This window comes from Trachemys scripta, chromosome 23, assembly GCF_013100865.1.
Source record: "Trachemys scripta elegans isolate TJP31775 chromosome 23, CAS_Tse_1.0, whole genome shotgun sequence".
Lineage (NCBI taxonomy): Eukaryota > Metazoa > Chordata > Testudines > Emydidae > Trachemys > Trachemys scripta.
Window position 1 is genome coordinate 10,890,112 of NC_048320.1, and position 17,535 is coordinate 10,907,646.

Sequence of the window (17,535 nt, forward strand, 5' to 3'; positions counted from 1 at the left end):
GGCGGGGGTTTTTTGGTCCAATTGCCCAGCACGTGAGTCTATCCCGGGAGGTTCTGCTGACCCGAGCCCCTGCACTCCACCGGTGAAATCTGCAAACCAGGCCCTCTGTGACTAATGGGGCAAAACCCAGATGTGCCAGGCTTTGCTCTGGTTCCCTTGGTGCTGTGCTCTGAAAGGGAGGCACAGCTCCAGGGCTGTGGTTGCAAGACTGGGGAAAACTCCCTCTTCCAATGGGAATCCTGAACCCGTGTCATGCTACTGGACCCTGCCTGTGGGCCCGATCCTGGAAGGAGCCGGGCTCGGCCTGCCAGCTCCCATTGGGAGTTTAGGGTGCTCAGTTTGGCCCATTTTCTTTTTTTAATAGTTACGCCGGCTGTGTGGTTTTTATAGGGAGGTGCAGTCTGAGCACAGGAACTCCTGTTTCCATCTCCCGTCTGCCACTGATTCCCTCTGTGGGCCCTGGGCCAAGCCATCCTGCTGGTTACATCTCACTCTCCCCTTCTGTACAATGAGATGACCCTCGCCTATTGCCGGGCACCTGTGGCGGGGGGTGGACTCACCACTGTGTGTAAAGTTCTCAAAAGGGGACGAGCGCCGCTCAGTCCAGGATGTCAAGTATCAGAGGGGTAGCCGTGTTAGTCTGAATCTGTAAAAAACAACCGAGGGTCCTGTGGCACCTTTAAGACTAACAGAAGTGTTGGGAGCATAAGCTTTCGTGGGTAAGAACCTCACTTCTTCAGATGCAAGTTATCCAAGCAAAGGATCTGAATTGCCCTGGGTATTAACAACTGGCTATTTCCTATGGTGGAAATGCGAGTGATCTGATATCCCGGTGATGGGCGCCGTCTAAGAATCAGAATGGAAGGCAGCAGAGGGCAGCTCCGTGCGGGAGTTGCTGGCCGCTTGTTTCTCCCTCTCGTTGCCCCAGGAACTGGCTGTGCATAACCTCGTCCGGGCTGATCCGGAGACAACTCAGGAGCTCATGTGGAACCCTGACTCTGAGCCAGAGGAATTCGCCCAGGGTCTCGCCCGGATGAGCGTAAGGACCCAGTGGAACACCAAGATCCTAGAGGAACCTATGGAGTTCCCTTCTTAGCTCTGCCCCCGTTTTTGAGAACCCCCTTTTGGCTTTCCGCTCCTAGGAGACCTCAGTTTTAACAGGGTTAGCTGGAGGCTTTAATTCCACTGTGGGCTGCTCGGCGCTGGGTCTGACCCACCGTTTTGCCGACGAGCAAGCGGAGACGCAGCGAGCGGAAGTGACGTGCCCACGGTCGTGCTGGGCGCGCAAGCCAGACGGCCGGAGTTTTGACCTCGCCTAGACCCCGGGGTGCCTGGGGAGCGAAAGAGTCAGGGTCCTGACTCTCGGCCTGGTGCTCTGCCCCCGGCCTCTCTTCTATGGACTCTGTTTGGGGATCGGCCTCTGCCGCCCTCCGCCCGCCCCCGCGCCCCAGCGCAGGGAATGCAGCTCGGAGCCACGGCGGGGTTTTAACTCTCTTCGGTGGCTCCAGATTGTGACTCTTCCGCTGACTTCCTCACACGTAACCAATTGGTCCTGAGAGCCTCCCTCTCGTAAATTACTTCACTCGACGGATGCTCGCGACCACAGCAGAATCCGAGTCGGAATTAAGCAGGGGAGAGCGGGGACGGGCGGGGAGAAAAAAGGTGTTTGAGAAGCCTGTTCATTCAGCTGCGTTTTAATATCCTTTTCAATCTTGTCCCAATTAATTCCCCAGAATTAATCTCATCGAAGCAAACTCCGTTTTAGTGGTGCGGTCGCTCTGTCTGAACATGAAATAGTAGCTAATATAAAAATCCATCTGGTGTGTTTGAAACACATGCTGGCTGCTGCTTGGGTCCTGTCTGACATTTCGAGCATCGACAGCGGGGGGGGAAGTGATTTGGGGGTTAGCGGACATCGGTAGCTGACTAGCACGCTCAATCTTAGCTCTGGAGCGCAGGGCACCGGGGCAGGACGGCTCTGATCGAGTTTCCAGGAGGGGGTGTAGAAACTGGGTCCCCACTGAGCACACACGCAGAGGGGTAGCGTAGTCTAGGGATTAGGGCAAGAGACTGTAACTCAGGGAATCGGGATTATATTCCCTGCTCTGGCAAGTGACTCACTAAGTGTCCCTGGGCAAGTCACTTTGCCTTTCTGGGCCTTCGTTTCTGGATCTGCAAATTGGGGCTGTTGCTGCCTACTCGCCTTCCAGCAGGGGTGGTGAGGCTTGATTCATTAACATGTGCCTGGTGCTTTGAGTTCCTTGGTTGGAAGGCACTAAAGCGGGCGAGGGGCATTGCTATTGTTGTGTTTTCTCTGCTCCCGACCACATGTCTAATTATCTGTACAGTCTGTCATGGCCGTAAGTAACCTGAAGCAGCAAGGTGAGCCGCTAAGCAGATCAGTGTGTCAGGTCCCTTCCCTCTGAATTCAGCAGAAGCACGCGCACCCCTTAGAAAGGAAATGTGCAGAGGCCTGTGGCATGGGGCAGGGAAGCCGGGCCTTCTCTCTGCCAATCCGGGTTCTGCCGAGCTCCAGCTGTTGTCGTGTCGTTGTGCTTGGCAGGAATGCCGCCGTCCCCGCCTGCCCCTTGGAAGTGGAAGGAGTCCAGCGGCAATGCACCGGTGCCCGCTAATCCCCAGGACGGGCGTAGCCTGCAGGTGTTCAGATTGCATCGCCTGATCTGCAACAGGAGGGCACCGGCATGGCTCGGCAAGCACCGGGCCTTTTCGCTGCCCGTGCCGGTACTAAAGCCGGCTGTCTTATTGGTACCGCAGGCCAGAGATTTATTGTTGCACTTCTGGCACCGGGAGTGCTGCCGGGGCCTTCACCGGACCCCCGGTGCTGTGAATATTGCCAAGGCTGGTTCCATTACCGCTTGGAACCTCTCTGGGCTGGTACCAAACCTGCAGCGTTGCTCGGGCCCTGGGCCGTCCCGGTGCCATTGTGCAGCACATCTGGGCCGCGTGACAGGCGAGGTTCCGCTTCCCTACCCTCTTCCCCGCAGCTAAAGGACGCCGGCCCTCTTTCCCCCGGGCCGGGTGATTTGTACGTTATGATAATTATTTGAGCGCTGTGAGACTTCCTATTTTAAGTGGACTTAGTTGGATGTGACACGCAGCCCATAAAACCGGAGAAGTTAATTCTCTCAATTGCTTGAAATGAAAGTGTATTGGGGGGGGGGGGGGGGGGGTTTTTTTTTCCTTGGCCCCCGGGGAGAAAGGGGGCGTTTAGTGACATCTAGTGGCCCTTTTTGTCACTCTCCAGCAACTGTACTTTGTGGGGGTGGGGGCGCGGGGGGAGAAGGGGGGGATCTGAATGGCACAATGAACCTGATTGCTGCTTGTCAAATAGCTATTATCCACCTCTGACCTAACCGGAGGGGAATGGTATCTGCAAATCTCTCCCCCCACCCCGCCCACGTATTTATTGTGGGCTGGGAGGGGGAAGCGGAAAACCGCCCCCGGTCCTGTGTTAACAAGCCGCCGTGCACCGTGCTGTGATGACGGAGGGCTATGATGGCGATGATGGGGTTTCGCGCCCATTAATAACCCCGATGGGAGACTATCGAGTGAGGAGGGATGGGGACGGGATTTGGGGTCAGCTGGAAGGCAACGGTCATACACCGGTCAAATTCAGGCGAGGGCTATTCCTCCCCCCCCCCCCCAAGACAGGAACCAATCGTCTAGAACAAACCCCTGGCAGCCTCATTCCTCCCAGGTAATTTTTATAAATGAGGGGACACCCATTCCAGAAGAGGACAAAAGGCTGACTCGACCTGCGAGCAGACAGCACAATGGTATATCTATGATGCCCCCGCTGCCCAGCGGCCATTTATTATAAACCCAGAAAGAAAGAAAGAAAGAAAGAAACCCCCCCGACATTTCCACTTGGGACACGCTGTCCAAATCCCGCTGCATTTGTCCTCCATCAACCCCCCACCTGCCCACCTATCTTGGATCCTAACCTAGGGTCCCGATAGTCTGGCTTTGTCTTAGATAGGCAATATTACCTCCCCGTCCCGATTTTTTTTTTTTTCCCCCATCATCCTACACAGAGCAGGTATTGGAACACGGCTAGAGTCCGCTCTCGATTGCAGTGGAGTTGCTGTGGATTTACACCAGCGTCCGTGTAGAGCAAACAGAGCAGGATCTGGCCTTTACTCTGGAGTGCATTGGTGTAGATTAGATCAGAGTATGTTCTTTGCGGTGAGTTGCCCCCAGGAGCAAAAATTTCCCTCCTTTCCGTGGAGGTTCGCCTGTGTCGCTGGGAGGAGAAATTCATCCCCGATCTTGGGGTTCCCCTGATATAAGCGAGATCGGAGTGTGTTCTTTGCTATGCATTTACGCCGCTGCAAGGGAGATCAAAATCTTACACACACCAGCCTCCCTTTAAGTCTGAACATAACCATTTTCCAGGAGTGTACCAAAGAATTTACCCAGAACTGTGCAAACTTTAGCAGCGGTCTTGGGTTCATCTTCAGAACCACCAGTGCATTTGCAAACTCCGGCATTTTTTCCCCCTCCTTTTAATATTCAGACCATTTATTTTGTGCTGAATTTTATAACGAATGCTGTTAAAGACTTCATCTTTGACAGAGGTAATAATAAATTCACTGTTTAAAGACAGTAGCTTAATTCCTTATACCCTCCAATACTGCACAGAATAAACTATATTCATCACTGAGTAATTTTTTACCACATAAATCTTTAAAACTAACCGTTGTAGGCTGTTGAGGCTGAAATATTGTGAATTTATTAGATATGCCCATGTAGTATTGGATTCAGAGGTTTCCATTCGAATATATTACAGAGGAAATTTGTGTCTTTAAGTGTGACACTCCTTCCATTTTCTGAAGCCAGTATTATAACCGGCAGCTTCTCCCGAGTCAACTCTGCCTTTATTTGACAGAGATTTAATAATAAACCTTTTGCTAATCTGCCAAAGAGGGTGGGGGTGACATTTCATTCAGATGCCCTGTTTAAAATGTGTGGCGAAAAAGCTTTGTTTCTAATGTAACAAATGTCTACAGATTCCCGGTTTTATTTCTTAAAAGGAGGGGGACATTTTATCTGGGGTTGCCAAGACAGAAAAATATTCAAGCAGGGTGTCATTTTCAGACGCATCTTTCTTTGACAATAACTTTCACATGACTCGGCTGTCATTTTTTTTTACCTCCTGTGAGGGTGGTTGTTGTTCTGTTTTGTCGGTTATTCAACAATAAGTTGGACAATGGAAATATTTAGTGTGAAATCCAAATTACACACACACTAAATAGATCATAAACACTTTAAAACGTACATTGATTTGTCAAATAGGCCATGGAGGGAAACCTCCTTTTGAAGTGTCACAAAAAACTTATTTGTAAATTTCTTTTCTTAATTGTCGCCTGTTGAGCACCTATATTTAAACCTACATTGTTGTTTCCAATGATAGTGTAAAATATTGGTGGAAATCTCTGTTTGTTAGAGAGAGCGAGAGAGAGAATTATAAAACCATATCCCGGTTCATGAGGCGCGGGTAACATTTAAGCCAATTGATGTGGTAACATTTAAAGCAGTTATATTGCAAAATGTCACGTATAGTCTAGTTTCATTAGAGGGAAGTTAATAGATTGATGGCGTTGAAACTCCCATTCCCGGGAATAAAATAAGTTTGCCTTTGCCATAACGCCTCTCTATCCATTGCCCAAAAAACTCAGTCGGCTCCGCTCCCCTTGATCACAAATGAAATGTACAAAAACTTCTACTGTACGGTGCCAGTAACAAATCAACAGTTTAAAAATTAAAAGCTGTCTATTAACTACTAAACAAAAGAGGCAAAAAAATCCCCTGGCCATCAGTATAATTGTTCAGACGAGCCCGGGTTGAAAGATAAGAATAAACACACACAATTAATACTCGGCGTAGCCCACTTATGATCAAAAGAATTCTCTCCCCTGTCTGAGAATGCTCGTAAGCCGTGAGTATTTCAGAGTCAGCTTCTATAGTGTGTCCCCCCCCCCTTTTTTTTTTCCACACTGCTCCATCTGTAAATGAACAAACATCTTGATTTTATAGCCCTTTGCTTTGTAAAACTGAGAAATGGAGGGGTGGGGGATACGCTGGATGCCTAAATAAGACTTTAATTCCAAATTCATTTACGCTATAGCGATGAAGTTGTCACAAACCATAATGCAGTATTTAATTAAAATAACAGAAGTGTATCTAGATATGTCCTGGGGTAGCTATCACCAAATTATAGCCTATGCCATCCGTATTGTATTTATGAACCAGCAGCTTCGAAGGTGCAACTGAGCTGATACAGAAGAGTAAACATTTGCACCATTGTTCTCACAAAACCTGCCTTGTTCTTGCTTTAGTTCCCCCTCGCACTTTTCCCCTTTTTTGATTCCTCAGTAGTTCACCAAGATCATCTTTATTTCAACTGTGTGTGGGGGGGGGGGGTCGTCCCAGTGTTTTTGATCCCTAACTCCTGGTCTTCAACTATTGACCTCCAAACTCCTGTCGCTCTGAAATCCCCTCCCGTCTGTTGTCATGGAAAGAGTTGTGAGCCCGGTGTCCGAATAGAAAATCTCAGGCAGAACTTGGATGTGGGATTCCAAGAGAGTAGGAAAGGAATACGTTTTTGAAAGCCACTTTCGCATGCGTGCTTTTGTCCCATCTCCTACAGAGGCATAAAATGCACAGACCTGGCAGAATTCAAGTTTTCCTTTTCCTTTTTCACTTATTTTGACAGATAATTGCAATGTTTCTTTTTAAGCACTGTTTTCAGTTTGGGTCGGGTTTTTCCCCCCAATTTTCACAGTTACAGGAAATTCTGGGGGAGGTCCGACGGTTATTTAATGACCATAGATGTTGGGATTAAAAAAGTGAAACTTTATAACCATTAGCACACCAATTGTCAACATCAGAGGTCCAAATAGACAAAGTGAATAGCCTTGAATCAAACTGTAATATGTTCTCATTCGGCCCTTTTTGTATATTTCGTTGGTGCTATTTTTTTCCCATCGGATTGTGTGTGTACGGTGAAATTCACGTTTACCAACATTTACCACTAATAATCTCATCCTTCCAACCCTAACTGCGAAAAGTATCTCCTACGCACTGCTCTCTATCTGTATGTGTGTGCACATACACACTTGACAAACATCTCTCTTTCCCACCCCAGCACATTTTCTGGAGTCCCGTTCACCTCCTCGTCTGCAAAATGATGTTTAGCTTAAGGTCCCAAATTAAAAGGAAATAAACGGCCATCATAAAATGACCCTGGGAACTGAGGGAAATGTTCCCATTTGTTACTGGTCTTTGTACTTTTCAGCTGCTCAAACCACATGTGACTAAAACAGGGGCCTTTTCAAGTTCCTGAAAGCTAAACTTCTAGACCCAATTCCCCCTGTAGCATCATTTCTATCTCATTCAGTTTCCCAGTCCCCAGCTTCCTTTATAAATTCTCCATCCCTCTCCCTTCTAGGATCAGTAATTACAGGTAGTGCCTTATCTCCTCTTTTTCTTCCTTTTTTTTTTCCCCCACCCAGTCTGATAAGATGATCAGAAGAGTTATGAACGAAACAGAAATAATTGTAGTGACCTTTTGAAAGGAAGGGGCCCTGGGGGTTACCTTATAAAGATATTTTGATAGCACTGATCTTCTAATGGGTGCTTTCTTCTTTTTCCCCACCCTCCCCTTTCCTTTTTTTCAGCCGGGGGAATCTGAAATAAATGGATCCTTTTACACAAACACACACACACACAATTATTTCAAGCCGTCTTCACAGGTCACGCACAAAGTTTAACTCCGGTGACTGCTAATTTTCATCAGGCCCCAGTGTTCGTGACTTTCAAGCGGAATCTAATTGGCGGCAGAACACATTGAGGAAATCGAGTGTGCAGTAAAGCAAATAAAAATCTCTCCCTTTATTATTTTTTTTCCCTCATGGGGAGGGGAGACTAGAAGTGGGGGAAAGGTGGAAGGGGAACCAACCGCTCCGGCCTGGCTTCCCTCCCAACTTTACCGTGAAAGTTACACCTACAGCTAAGAAGTTTGGCCGTGAAAAATGGTCATTTTGTTTCCCCTGCTCAAAGCACGTTATTAAAATGCTAATTTAAAAGAAAAAGGAGTTAAATATCTAGCAATGGTGCCGTCTAATTGCAGCCATAATGAGCTCTCTAAATGTGAGTGCCCCTGACACACGGAGCATAAACAGCCAGCAAACAGATCATTAGTACCCGCGTTCATTTATTCTGGCGACCTTACTATGACCCCACCGAGGGTAGGGTAAAGAGCAGGTGGATCCGGCTGTGACACCCCCCTCGGGGGATCCAGGAAATGAAGCTATAAGCAGCTGCCATGGCAACACCTATGTGTGCAGATGATGTAACACCGGCGGGCTGGAGGCTCCACAATTGGGACGCCTTGTCCACCCCGCTCCCCTCCTTTGCCAGCGAACGGTGCCGAGTGTGCCATTATTCCGCTCTTTGAATGCGCAGAGTAGCTCAAAGGGAGCCCGATTTATTTCCCAGCCGGAGGCAGGTTTGGGGTGCGGGGGGGGGGGCTAACGCAGAATGGGACCTCGTGTGCACACGCGTGGCCCCAACTCCATGAGCCAGGGGCACCAAGCACTTCCGGCAGATGTTGAGTGCCCCCAGTTTCACCCCATTTTCAGAGGGAGGCCAGCCCCCCCCCAGTGAGCACAGGTGAGGGGCCTAAGCTGGTGGGGCACTGAGCTCTCTCTAGGCTTTGGTGGGAAGTCGAAGGAGATACGCATCTCTCAGGATCAGGCCTCGAGCGAGCCCCCTGCAACCAGCTGCCCCCCACCTGATATGGAAGTGATGGGTGTGTTTTAAAAAAAAAAAAGTCAATTGTCTCATATTTCGTCTTTCTTCCGCCGTGCACTGTGCATGCATTATGTAAATAAACCTCAGCTCCCCCCAGGTATGGGGAGGGTTGGGATCATTCAAGTTTTACAAGACATGGGGAAACTGAGGCACGCAACTCTGTGCCATAGCCGGGAGTGGAACCCAGGCGTCCTGACTCTCAGCTGTAACCACCAGACCGTGCGTCCTCCCAGCACCTGGGTTGGTACCCGAGAGCCCTGACTCCCAGTCCCCGGTGCTTTTCACCGCTCTAGGAGGGCGTTCTCTGCCCAAGGGGCCAGGCCTGCAGGCGCTGATGGAGTCTACTGCGAGCAGGATTGGGCCCGAAGGCCAGCCGAACGAAAGCCGGGGCCTGAACGTGAGCGGCCGGGCAGGAGATTAATAAAAACAATTCTTCGGAAATGATTTTCCTCCATCCCAGCCTGTTTGGTTCTAAACAGTCTCACTAATCACCTTCCAGCAAAAGCACAATAACTTTTTTTCCAAGGGGCATGGCAAGACTGTCCCTGGAAATTATTTTGAAATAAAAAATAGCCCAAGCAACACCCTGTCTCTCCCCCCCACCATACCCCTGTTCTTCGGGGGGGCCCCCCCACCCCGGTGCACTTTAGATGAACCTGTGATATTGTAGCAATGGCCCTTGAAGTGCAGTGGGGAGGTGATTTAGGAGAATATTAAAGGCGATGTGGAGATTCGAAGGCGGCTCTCTCAGGGAGCGCTGGAGAAATACGCAGCACAGATGGGCTGAGCAGATTAAACATTTCCGTCACATTGTTTCCAAATTGTGTTGCTGTGCCTGAGGGTTGGTGCTGCGGTCAGAGCGCGGCAGAATGGTGCAAAGCTGTGAGCCGCGTGCTTTATGGAATAAATATTAATACCGCAGTTTCACATGATCTCACAATCCCATCAGCTTGAAAATGGGGCAGCCGCGGTGGTCTCCAAATTCAGCAGTCCGCCCCCCCCCCTTTTCTTTTTCCTCTTGCAAATGAACGTACCTCTCCCTCCCTCTTCTTCGGTGTGCACCCCCTGCCTCAATTACAGAGCTGCTTTGCAAGTCTTTCCTGCATCTAGCTGTCTGAGCTAGCGGGGGTCCTACACAGCGCCCCGTGTCACGCTCTCCATGGGCCTCCTAAAATAGCGCTCGCTTGCCGATCCGGATTGCGCCTGCACCTGTGTAAATGCAGAGTCGCTCCTTTGCCTTCCACAGAGTCGCTCTGGATTGACACCACGGTACCGGGGAGCAGTGTTTTACCCTGGCAGACGACACCCCACCCCTGCAGCTTGCATACGCACAGAGACCACGAGCTCATTTGATTCCCAGTCAGGCAATGTCCTTGGGCCTTGTGCACCATCTCTGACTCTGGGCCAAATTCATCTGTGGTGCAAGTCCGGGGCCCGTGCCAGGGATGAACCTAGTTTATTGTGGCAGGCCATCGAAATGGACGGTGTTGCGCAGATGATTTTCTTTTAAGTTACCTGCGAAATCCTGACCTCCTCCTGCAGGCAAAGCTCCCCGGGGGGGAAGTCATTGGGAATAAGCATGCTATTGCACACACAGCAGTAACAGCATGTGCACGGACCTGGACAGGGGCCAGTCCCTTCCTAAGTTCTGCTGGTGCTGTCCAGCATGAACCAGGCTAAACCCATTCTCCCCAAATGGCGGCTTTGCTCACGTGGGGATGGCCGCGTTTCATTCGACGCCCTCACTTGCTACTTCCCGTATTTCCTACGCTCCGTAGGCCATCCCTTGGCTTTTCCCATCCGCTTGCGTTCTTAGGCCTGTCCACCTCCCGTCTTGCAGGAACCCATTTAACGAGAGCAAATAAATAATCGTTGGGGGCAAATTTAATCATTCATTTTTATTGTGATTTATCTGAAGAGAGGTTGAATAATAAACGAGGAAGGGGGGAGGAGAACAGGAAGGTTCGCTGGGAGCCGAAGTATCGTGGAAGCCGCCTCCATACCCAATAAAAATCCCCCATGCTGGGAAAACATAGGTGAGTGCTTCCAAATAAACGAGGTCTCTGAGCAGTGACGGTGCGTCTTCCGCTGGCTTCAAGTTTTGAGGGGGGAAGGTAAATTTTAAATTTCAGAGCTAGCTTCAGCTCGGAGCCAGTTTTCTAGATCAACAGATATATAGCTGACCTGGTATAAAACTCCCGGTGTCAGCTGACCCTCTAACAGCACAGGGCATGCCTCACCTATGAATTAGGATCCTCCATTTGACTAACAATAATGTATGACACACACACACTGATAATGGGGCCAAGCAATCATAAACCGATAAGTCCCTGATTGATTGGCTTTTCCTTGGGCATCCATCAAAGCGTCATTGATCTTCTGTGCGAAGGGGGGCTGATGGATTGTGTTCCTGAAGGAGGCACGGGTTGTTTACGAGGACGGGCAGAAAGCGCACGGATGTTGGCCAGGGCCAGAAGCCGGAGTAAATATTGTCGGCTGTGCTTTTGGTAGAAGGAAAGGAAAGGAAACGCACGTATTTCGGGTGTGGGGGGAGAACGCTCACTCCGGAGGAGCAGTTGCTGTCTTTGCAGCAATGTTAATATCACACTAGTGTTCCCCTGATGACCCTGCGGCCTAGGAGGGGATGCAGCCCCGGTTTCAGGGTCCAAGCAACAGGCTTGTGGTTAAAAGCACCGGCCTGAGAGACAGGAGATGAAGGTACCGTTCCCTGCCTGTCAAAGAGGGATAACAGCTCTGCCGTTCTCCAGCAACTGTTTCTTGCTATGTATCCATGCAGCACCCAGCACCACAGAGCCGTCCTCTCGCCATACAAATAAGTTCTCTTTCCACGCCAGGAGCAGAAGACCCCGCCAGGGGTGGGACCAGATGTGTGGGGAAACCCATTAGCCAGGATGGGTAAGGAATGGTGTCCCTAGCCTCTGTTTGTCAGAGGGAGGAGATGGATGGCAGGAGAGAGATCACTGTTAGAAGCAACAGAGGGTCTTGTGGCACCTTTCAGACTAACACGGCTACCCCTCTGATACTTGATCACTGTTAGGTTCACTCCCTCTGGGGCACCTGGCATTGGCCACTGTCGGTAGACAGGATACTTGGCTGGATGGACCTTTGTTTCTGACCCAGTATGGCCGTTCTTATGGCTCAATGAACCAGGGGCTTCGTTTTCCTCTTGCCCCCTGGTTCTGGGGCCCTGCAGGGTGGGGATGGGGAACCATTAGCACGCGACCTGGAATTAAATTAACATGGGAGGCTGGAAAACCCCAACAGGTCTTTGCCTGAACTTTCAAAGGCAAAAGCCAGCTCCTCCGCTGCCATCGGTCGTCGAAGCCCCACTGAAGTCAACAAGGCTACGCCGATTTCCAGCCGCTGAGAATCTGGCCCGGCCATCTCGTCTGTTCCCAGGACAGGGCTGGTCATTCCAGGTCACGGCTAAGCTGCCTTGGAAGAGATCACACAAATAGGAAGCAGCGGGGGCGGCTGGAAATTAAAATGCAGCAATCATGTAGCAGGGGGGCTCCAATCTCTTTTTTTCCAGGCTTATGAGGAGAAGCCTGCTGCTTCCCTCCCCCGACACCTACTGGCAGGGCATTTGCAGCCCCGTGGAGGGATTCAAGGCCCTGTGACAGGCGGCTCGCTAAGGAGGGCCGTGATGTTCGCGTGGCCATAAATGGCACCAGGGAACCCACTGGAGGCTGATTCAAACTGTGAAATATTCCCTGTGCTGGTGGCCGGGGCACATTTTCGGTTATAGAATTGGCTGTTCCTTTTACGGCGGGGGGTGCGTGCGTGTGTGTGTTTGTTCTCCCCTTGCTGCTGGAGATTAGCAGCATAAATCCTTTTACGGCCCCATGCGCAAACCCGCTGGCTGCCGGTTAGTGGAACGAGCGTCTGTTTCGGGTGCGCTTGTCACTGCCGGTCGCTGGGAGGAAATGCAGAGAGCGCTGGGGCCAGTGGAGTGGGCCGTCCCGCTGGGAGCGGATCTCTGAGTTTGAGGGAGGAGGTCTCAGGGTGGAGAGCAGAACTGGGGCCTCCTGGCGTGCCGAACAGGTGTTTTTTGTTACCTGTGTGCATCGAGCATAACACAAGGGGTTAGTGGCAGAGTCTCCTCTTGCACTGGGATAAATCAGAAGTGACGTGTAAAACAACGGGATTAAACTGGTGCAAGTAAGAGGAGGATCGGGGCGGGGAGGGGGAGGATGTTGACTCCCTGGGTTGTAAAGCAACCTGGACTCAGTCGCTGACCGTGGCCAGGTCACTGCCTCCTCCGTTGCCTCAGTTGCCACATCTGTACAATGGGGATACACGAGGCTATGCAAAGTGCTTGGAGATCCTCCGGCCAGGTGCACGGTGGTGTTGAGCCGCAGGTGCGTATCGCCCTGCAGGGAGTGTGCGTGTCAGACCCCAACAGGCACCTGTTCACCACCTTCTCAAAGCAATGAACGTCCAGATGATTGTCTCAGCTAAATTCTTTCTCCCCACCCACCCACTCCCCGTCCCAATCTGTGCAAGCCCTGCTGGAAGCTGATGAGGTAGATTCCAGGGAAACAGTCCTCCATCGCTCTCCTCCCTTGCCCCGGAAAAACCCAGCTGCTCAGCACCCCCTAAACCCAGGCGTCAGCATCTTAGCAAATTAGCACCTCCAGACGAGAACAGGGTTCACTCGGTGCCGGGCTTTGGCTTGCTGTGCCAGTGCACTCCTCGTTTTAATAGTTTAATAAAAATTAGCATAATTAACAAACATCTGTATGATCCAGAGTGGTGCAATTTGGCACTCGGAAACGAGGACTTAAACATTATTGCCGGGAGTTTAATGTTGTTTTAATTCTTCTTGGCACGGTGCAGTGGAATAAACGTTTGGTGCCGATAGTTCTCGACTGGCTCTCATTTGCATTTTCCTCCCTTTGATTATGAGCAATTGCCAGCGCCCCGGCAATTCATCAAAGCCGAAATGATTTGAAAATACCTCGTGGTGTTCGGGCTGCGGTGGGCAGAGGAGGGCTGGATTGCTCCATTCCTGCGGTGGACGGCTCGCTGACCCACCGCCCACCCCTTCCAGCCAAAGGTCTCCTGGGTGGGTTAGTTTCCTCCTGCTGTGAGTGCAGATCCCGTTCATTTCCGCACTAAGGCAGCTACTCGTGCAAAGCTTTCTTTGCTCCTCTTTTGCTGCGGGATTTTCCTTCCTGTTTCGAGAGGGTTGCAATGCGGCCGGGGGCGGGCGGGTCTTTCATCACTCTGGGACCCGGCAGCCTGGCAGGTCTGCTTGGCTCAAAGATTCTGCAGCGTCTGCTGCCACACGGCGCCCTGGTGAGTGCATCGCTTGCTGAAGGCAGCCACCCTGACAGGTGTTTGCTCCTGTCTTGCACTCGCAGCTGGGAAGCAGCGGGGTCCGTGGATTAGCCTGGGGTTGGAGAGGCCGGACTCTGGCTCCACTGAGAGCATCATCTGGCGGGAGGGCTGGGTTCGGTCTCTCATCGTGTGGCCCTACCCCCAACCGTGGCGCTTCTGTGCCTCCATTTCCCCTTCTGTAAAATAGAGACTTAATTCATGCTATGCAGAGGATCAGCACCAGGGCGTCAGCACCCCAGCCAACCTCTAGCCAACGGGTTTAGGAGGAAACGTTCCATGTGAAAATTTATCCCACGTGCTGCGCCTTCCTCTGAAACAGCTGGGGCTGGTGGCTGTCGGTGAAAGCACACTGGAGGAGCTGGGCCATGGGTGTGATCCGGGGGGGGGGGGCATTCCTCTGCGTCTATGCACTGCTTATATCCTGCCGACGCCCTGAAAATAGGCCCTACGTGGAATTTAGGGGTTTCCTAGACCTTCTGCTCAGAGGCGCTGACTTTCTGATTTGCCGGGGGGGGAGCTTGACCCCTGCTCCACCCGTAGCCCCCAAGGCCCCACCTCTGCCCCCTCCCCCGAGCGCCCTCTGCCCTCGCTCCGCCCCCTCTCCCCCCGCGCCTCCTACATGCCGCTGAACAGATGATCCTCGGCAGGCAGGAGGTGCTGGAGGAAGGGGGAGCAGCGGATCAACTATTTTTTAAAGCACCCACGGAGTCCGCGCCTATGCTTGTGCTGCCCCTCTGTACAAGGGCGAGTGTCACCCTCCTGTTTGCAACGTGCTGGGAGCTGCTTGCCTGGAGAGCCCAACCTCACTGAATGGCATTCTTAGTTTCTTCTTGATTTATTTCATGCTTCAGGGCTCCAGCCGCTCCCCTGTTGGGGTCAGGAAGGATCGCCTCCTTCCCCATCTATTTTTTGGGAGGGTGGTTCTGTCTCCTTCCTCTGAAGCATCACAGATTGCCCACAGCTGGAGGTGGGACACTGGAGGGGTGGGCCGGGATTCTGGGTTGGCGTTCCCTCTCTCAGGTGCTTGGGTGGTGGGTCTTGCTTGCATGCTCAGGGTCTAACTGATCACCATAGGTGGGGCTGGGAAGAAATTCCCCCCCAGGTCAGAGTGGTAGGGATCTTGTGGGAAGAGAGGGGGTTGCCTTCCTCTGCAGCGTATGGGTGTGGGTCACTTGCCAGGATCATGTGGGCATGGTTCACTAATTGGTGCCCTACCAGCGCATTGATGGCACCTCGGTCTCTCCTGTTCTCTGCCTGTGGCGTGCGAGAATTTAGGCTCCTTAGGATTTGTAATACTTTGGTCTAATTCTGGCTACTGGCCTTAGTCGGTGATACCTGTGTAAATTTGACTGGAAGTGATTTGCCCAAGGAATCTGTGGCAGTCAGGAATGGAACCCAGGGGGCCTGTCTAGTGATTTAACGGCAACCCCCATCCTCTCTATCTAAGATCCTAGAATCGTAGGACTTGGAAGGGACCTCGAGACGTCTTCTCAAGGCAGGACTAAGTTATCTAGTCCAGGATGTCCATGGTTGGGCCCTTTCTTGCTTTGTTTTCTCAGGAGTACAACATGTATGGCTGGTGGATCGGCGAACTGAACAGCGAGGTGGGGATCGTCCCAAAGGAATACCTCACAGCCGCCTACGAACTGGAGGGAAGATGATCCAATGGGTAAGAGGCACAGCCGCTGCTTGGTGATTAACTCTTCACACTTCTTTAGAGATGGCGCGCGCACACACCCCCTCGCTCATAACAAAACTGTCTTGCCAGGAGGTCTGAGATGTCTCGGCTGGGACTGGGACAGTCCCGGGGTATGTTTTTAAGCTTTTGTGAAGATCGACGTGGAGAAACCTGGGAGGGTTTTGCCTTTGGCTCCATCTTCTGGTCTTCATCTTACACTGGAGCGAAGGAGGCAGGAAGGTGGGAGGTGGGAGGAATTCGCCGTTGATGTTCAAAGCGTGAGGGCGGCGGGTTAGAGCCCAGGACTGGGGAATCAAGGGTTCTGCATTCCCCTCCCAGCTTTTCTGTGACCCTGGGCAGGCGTCTGAGGTGAGTCCAGCTGTGACCATGAGCCAGGGGCTTTGCAATGGAAATGTCCCTGACTTGGAGATCCCTGTGTGAAGCGCAGAAAAGAGTCGTTACCTTCGGGTTGGATGGAGCCAACAGCACCCCAGAAGATTGTGTTTCCAGAAAACATTGTATCTCGGTGGTAGTCATAATAATACTCGGCAGAGCATTGGCTATAGATCACTTTTTCACTTTTCTCAAAGCCCTGTAGAGAGGTGGGGAAACTGAGGCACAGAGCTGGCCGATCACGTGCCAAGTCAGCTCCAGAACTGGGAATAGAACCCAGGAGTCCTGACTCCCAATCACCTGCGCTAACCAGTGGCCCACACCGCCTCTTGCTGCATCAACTGAAGTCACCTCCTCCCATGCCGTGAGTCGCTGGGTGTGCACCAGACAGGTTGCTTGTGCCCTGGTCACACCCTTTTTCATCTTCTCCTCGCCAATATTCACTCCTGTATCTCTTTCCTCCTAGACTCCCTGGTGCCTCTCTCCCCGACATACTGGACAGCCGCCCCCACCTTGGGGTCCTCTCCCCTGCTGCCCCTCGGGCACCTATGGAAACCTTCTCCACCTCCACGTGAAGAGACTCACGTCCCAACACCCACGTGGCTGCTGTTTCACAGAGCATCCCGTTTGTCACCGAGCCAATTACCAAGCTAACGCACACACCCTTCCAGATTCCGTAATATCGGCCTCGTTCCCCACGTGATTCGGAATGACACGTGGCTTTGTATGTGGCTCTTACCCCAGCTGACGAGAAGCCTGAGCAATCGGCCAACGTAGGGGCCACTTCTGTTTTCTTTTGTGAGCCGGGGGGAAGACCCAGAATAAAGAGATTCTTTTTTCGTTCTCATGGTTTCTGGCAGCGTCTCAGCGTCCCTGTAGGCTCAGACCCTGGCTCGCTCTGCGGCTGGATTCGGCGATCAGGGAGGAGAGACGGGCGTGTGCCAGGAGAGGACACAACGCTGGAACTGGCCTTCCCTCTCTGACCCTGGTAGACTCCCGGGCCATAAACCAATTCTGGCCTGTGATCAGCCTCTTCTGATAGGAGCTCCATCAGCTCCGCTGTGGGGCTGGGAGGACACGCTCTGTGTGCTGCCCTATCTCTGGGGATCAACAGAGAACTTCAGCCTCCACGACTGGCCAGCCCAGAAGTCGGATGGGTTGGCATCTTTCCATCAATGTGGGGCGGGGGGGGGGGGGGGAATAAAGAGAGAGGCTGTGTCCCCCATGTGCCACTAGGTGGTGGTAGCTAACTGTTCGCCACAGCA

At 51.8% G+C, this 17,535-nt stretch overlaps 1 protein-coding gene across 1 annotated transcript in view; it reads left to right on the forward strand.

Moving 5' to 3' along the window:
- The window catches only part of SKAP1 (src kinase associated phosphoprotein 1), a 264,424-nt gene extending 247,309 nt beyond the window's left edge, over positions 1-17,115 (forward strand). Inside the window, exons 12-13 of the mRNA XM_034756270.1 lie at positions 15,759-15,868; positions 16,737-17,115. Coding sequence (XP_034612161.1) covers positions 15,759-15,860 — 102 coding nt within the window. The 3' untranslated portion in view covers positions 15,861-15,868; positions 16,737-17,115. The remainder of the gene's footprint in view (positions 1-15,758; positions 15,869-16,736) is intronic.
- The last annotated feature ends 420 nt before the right edge of the window (positions 17,116-17,535 follow it).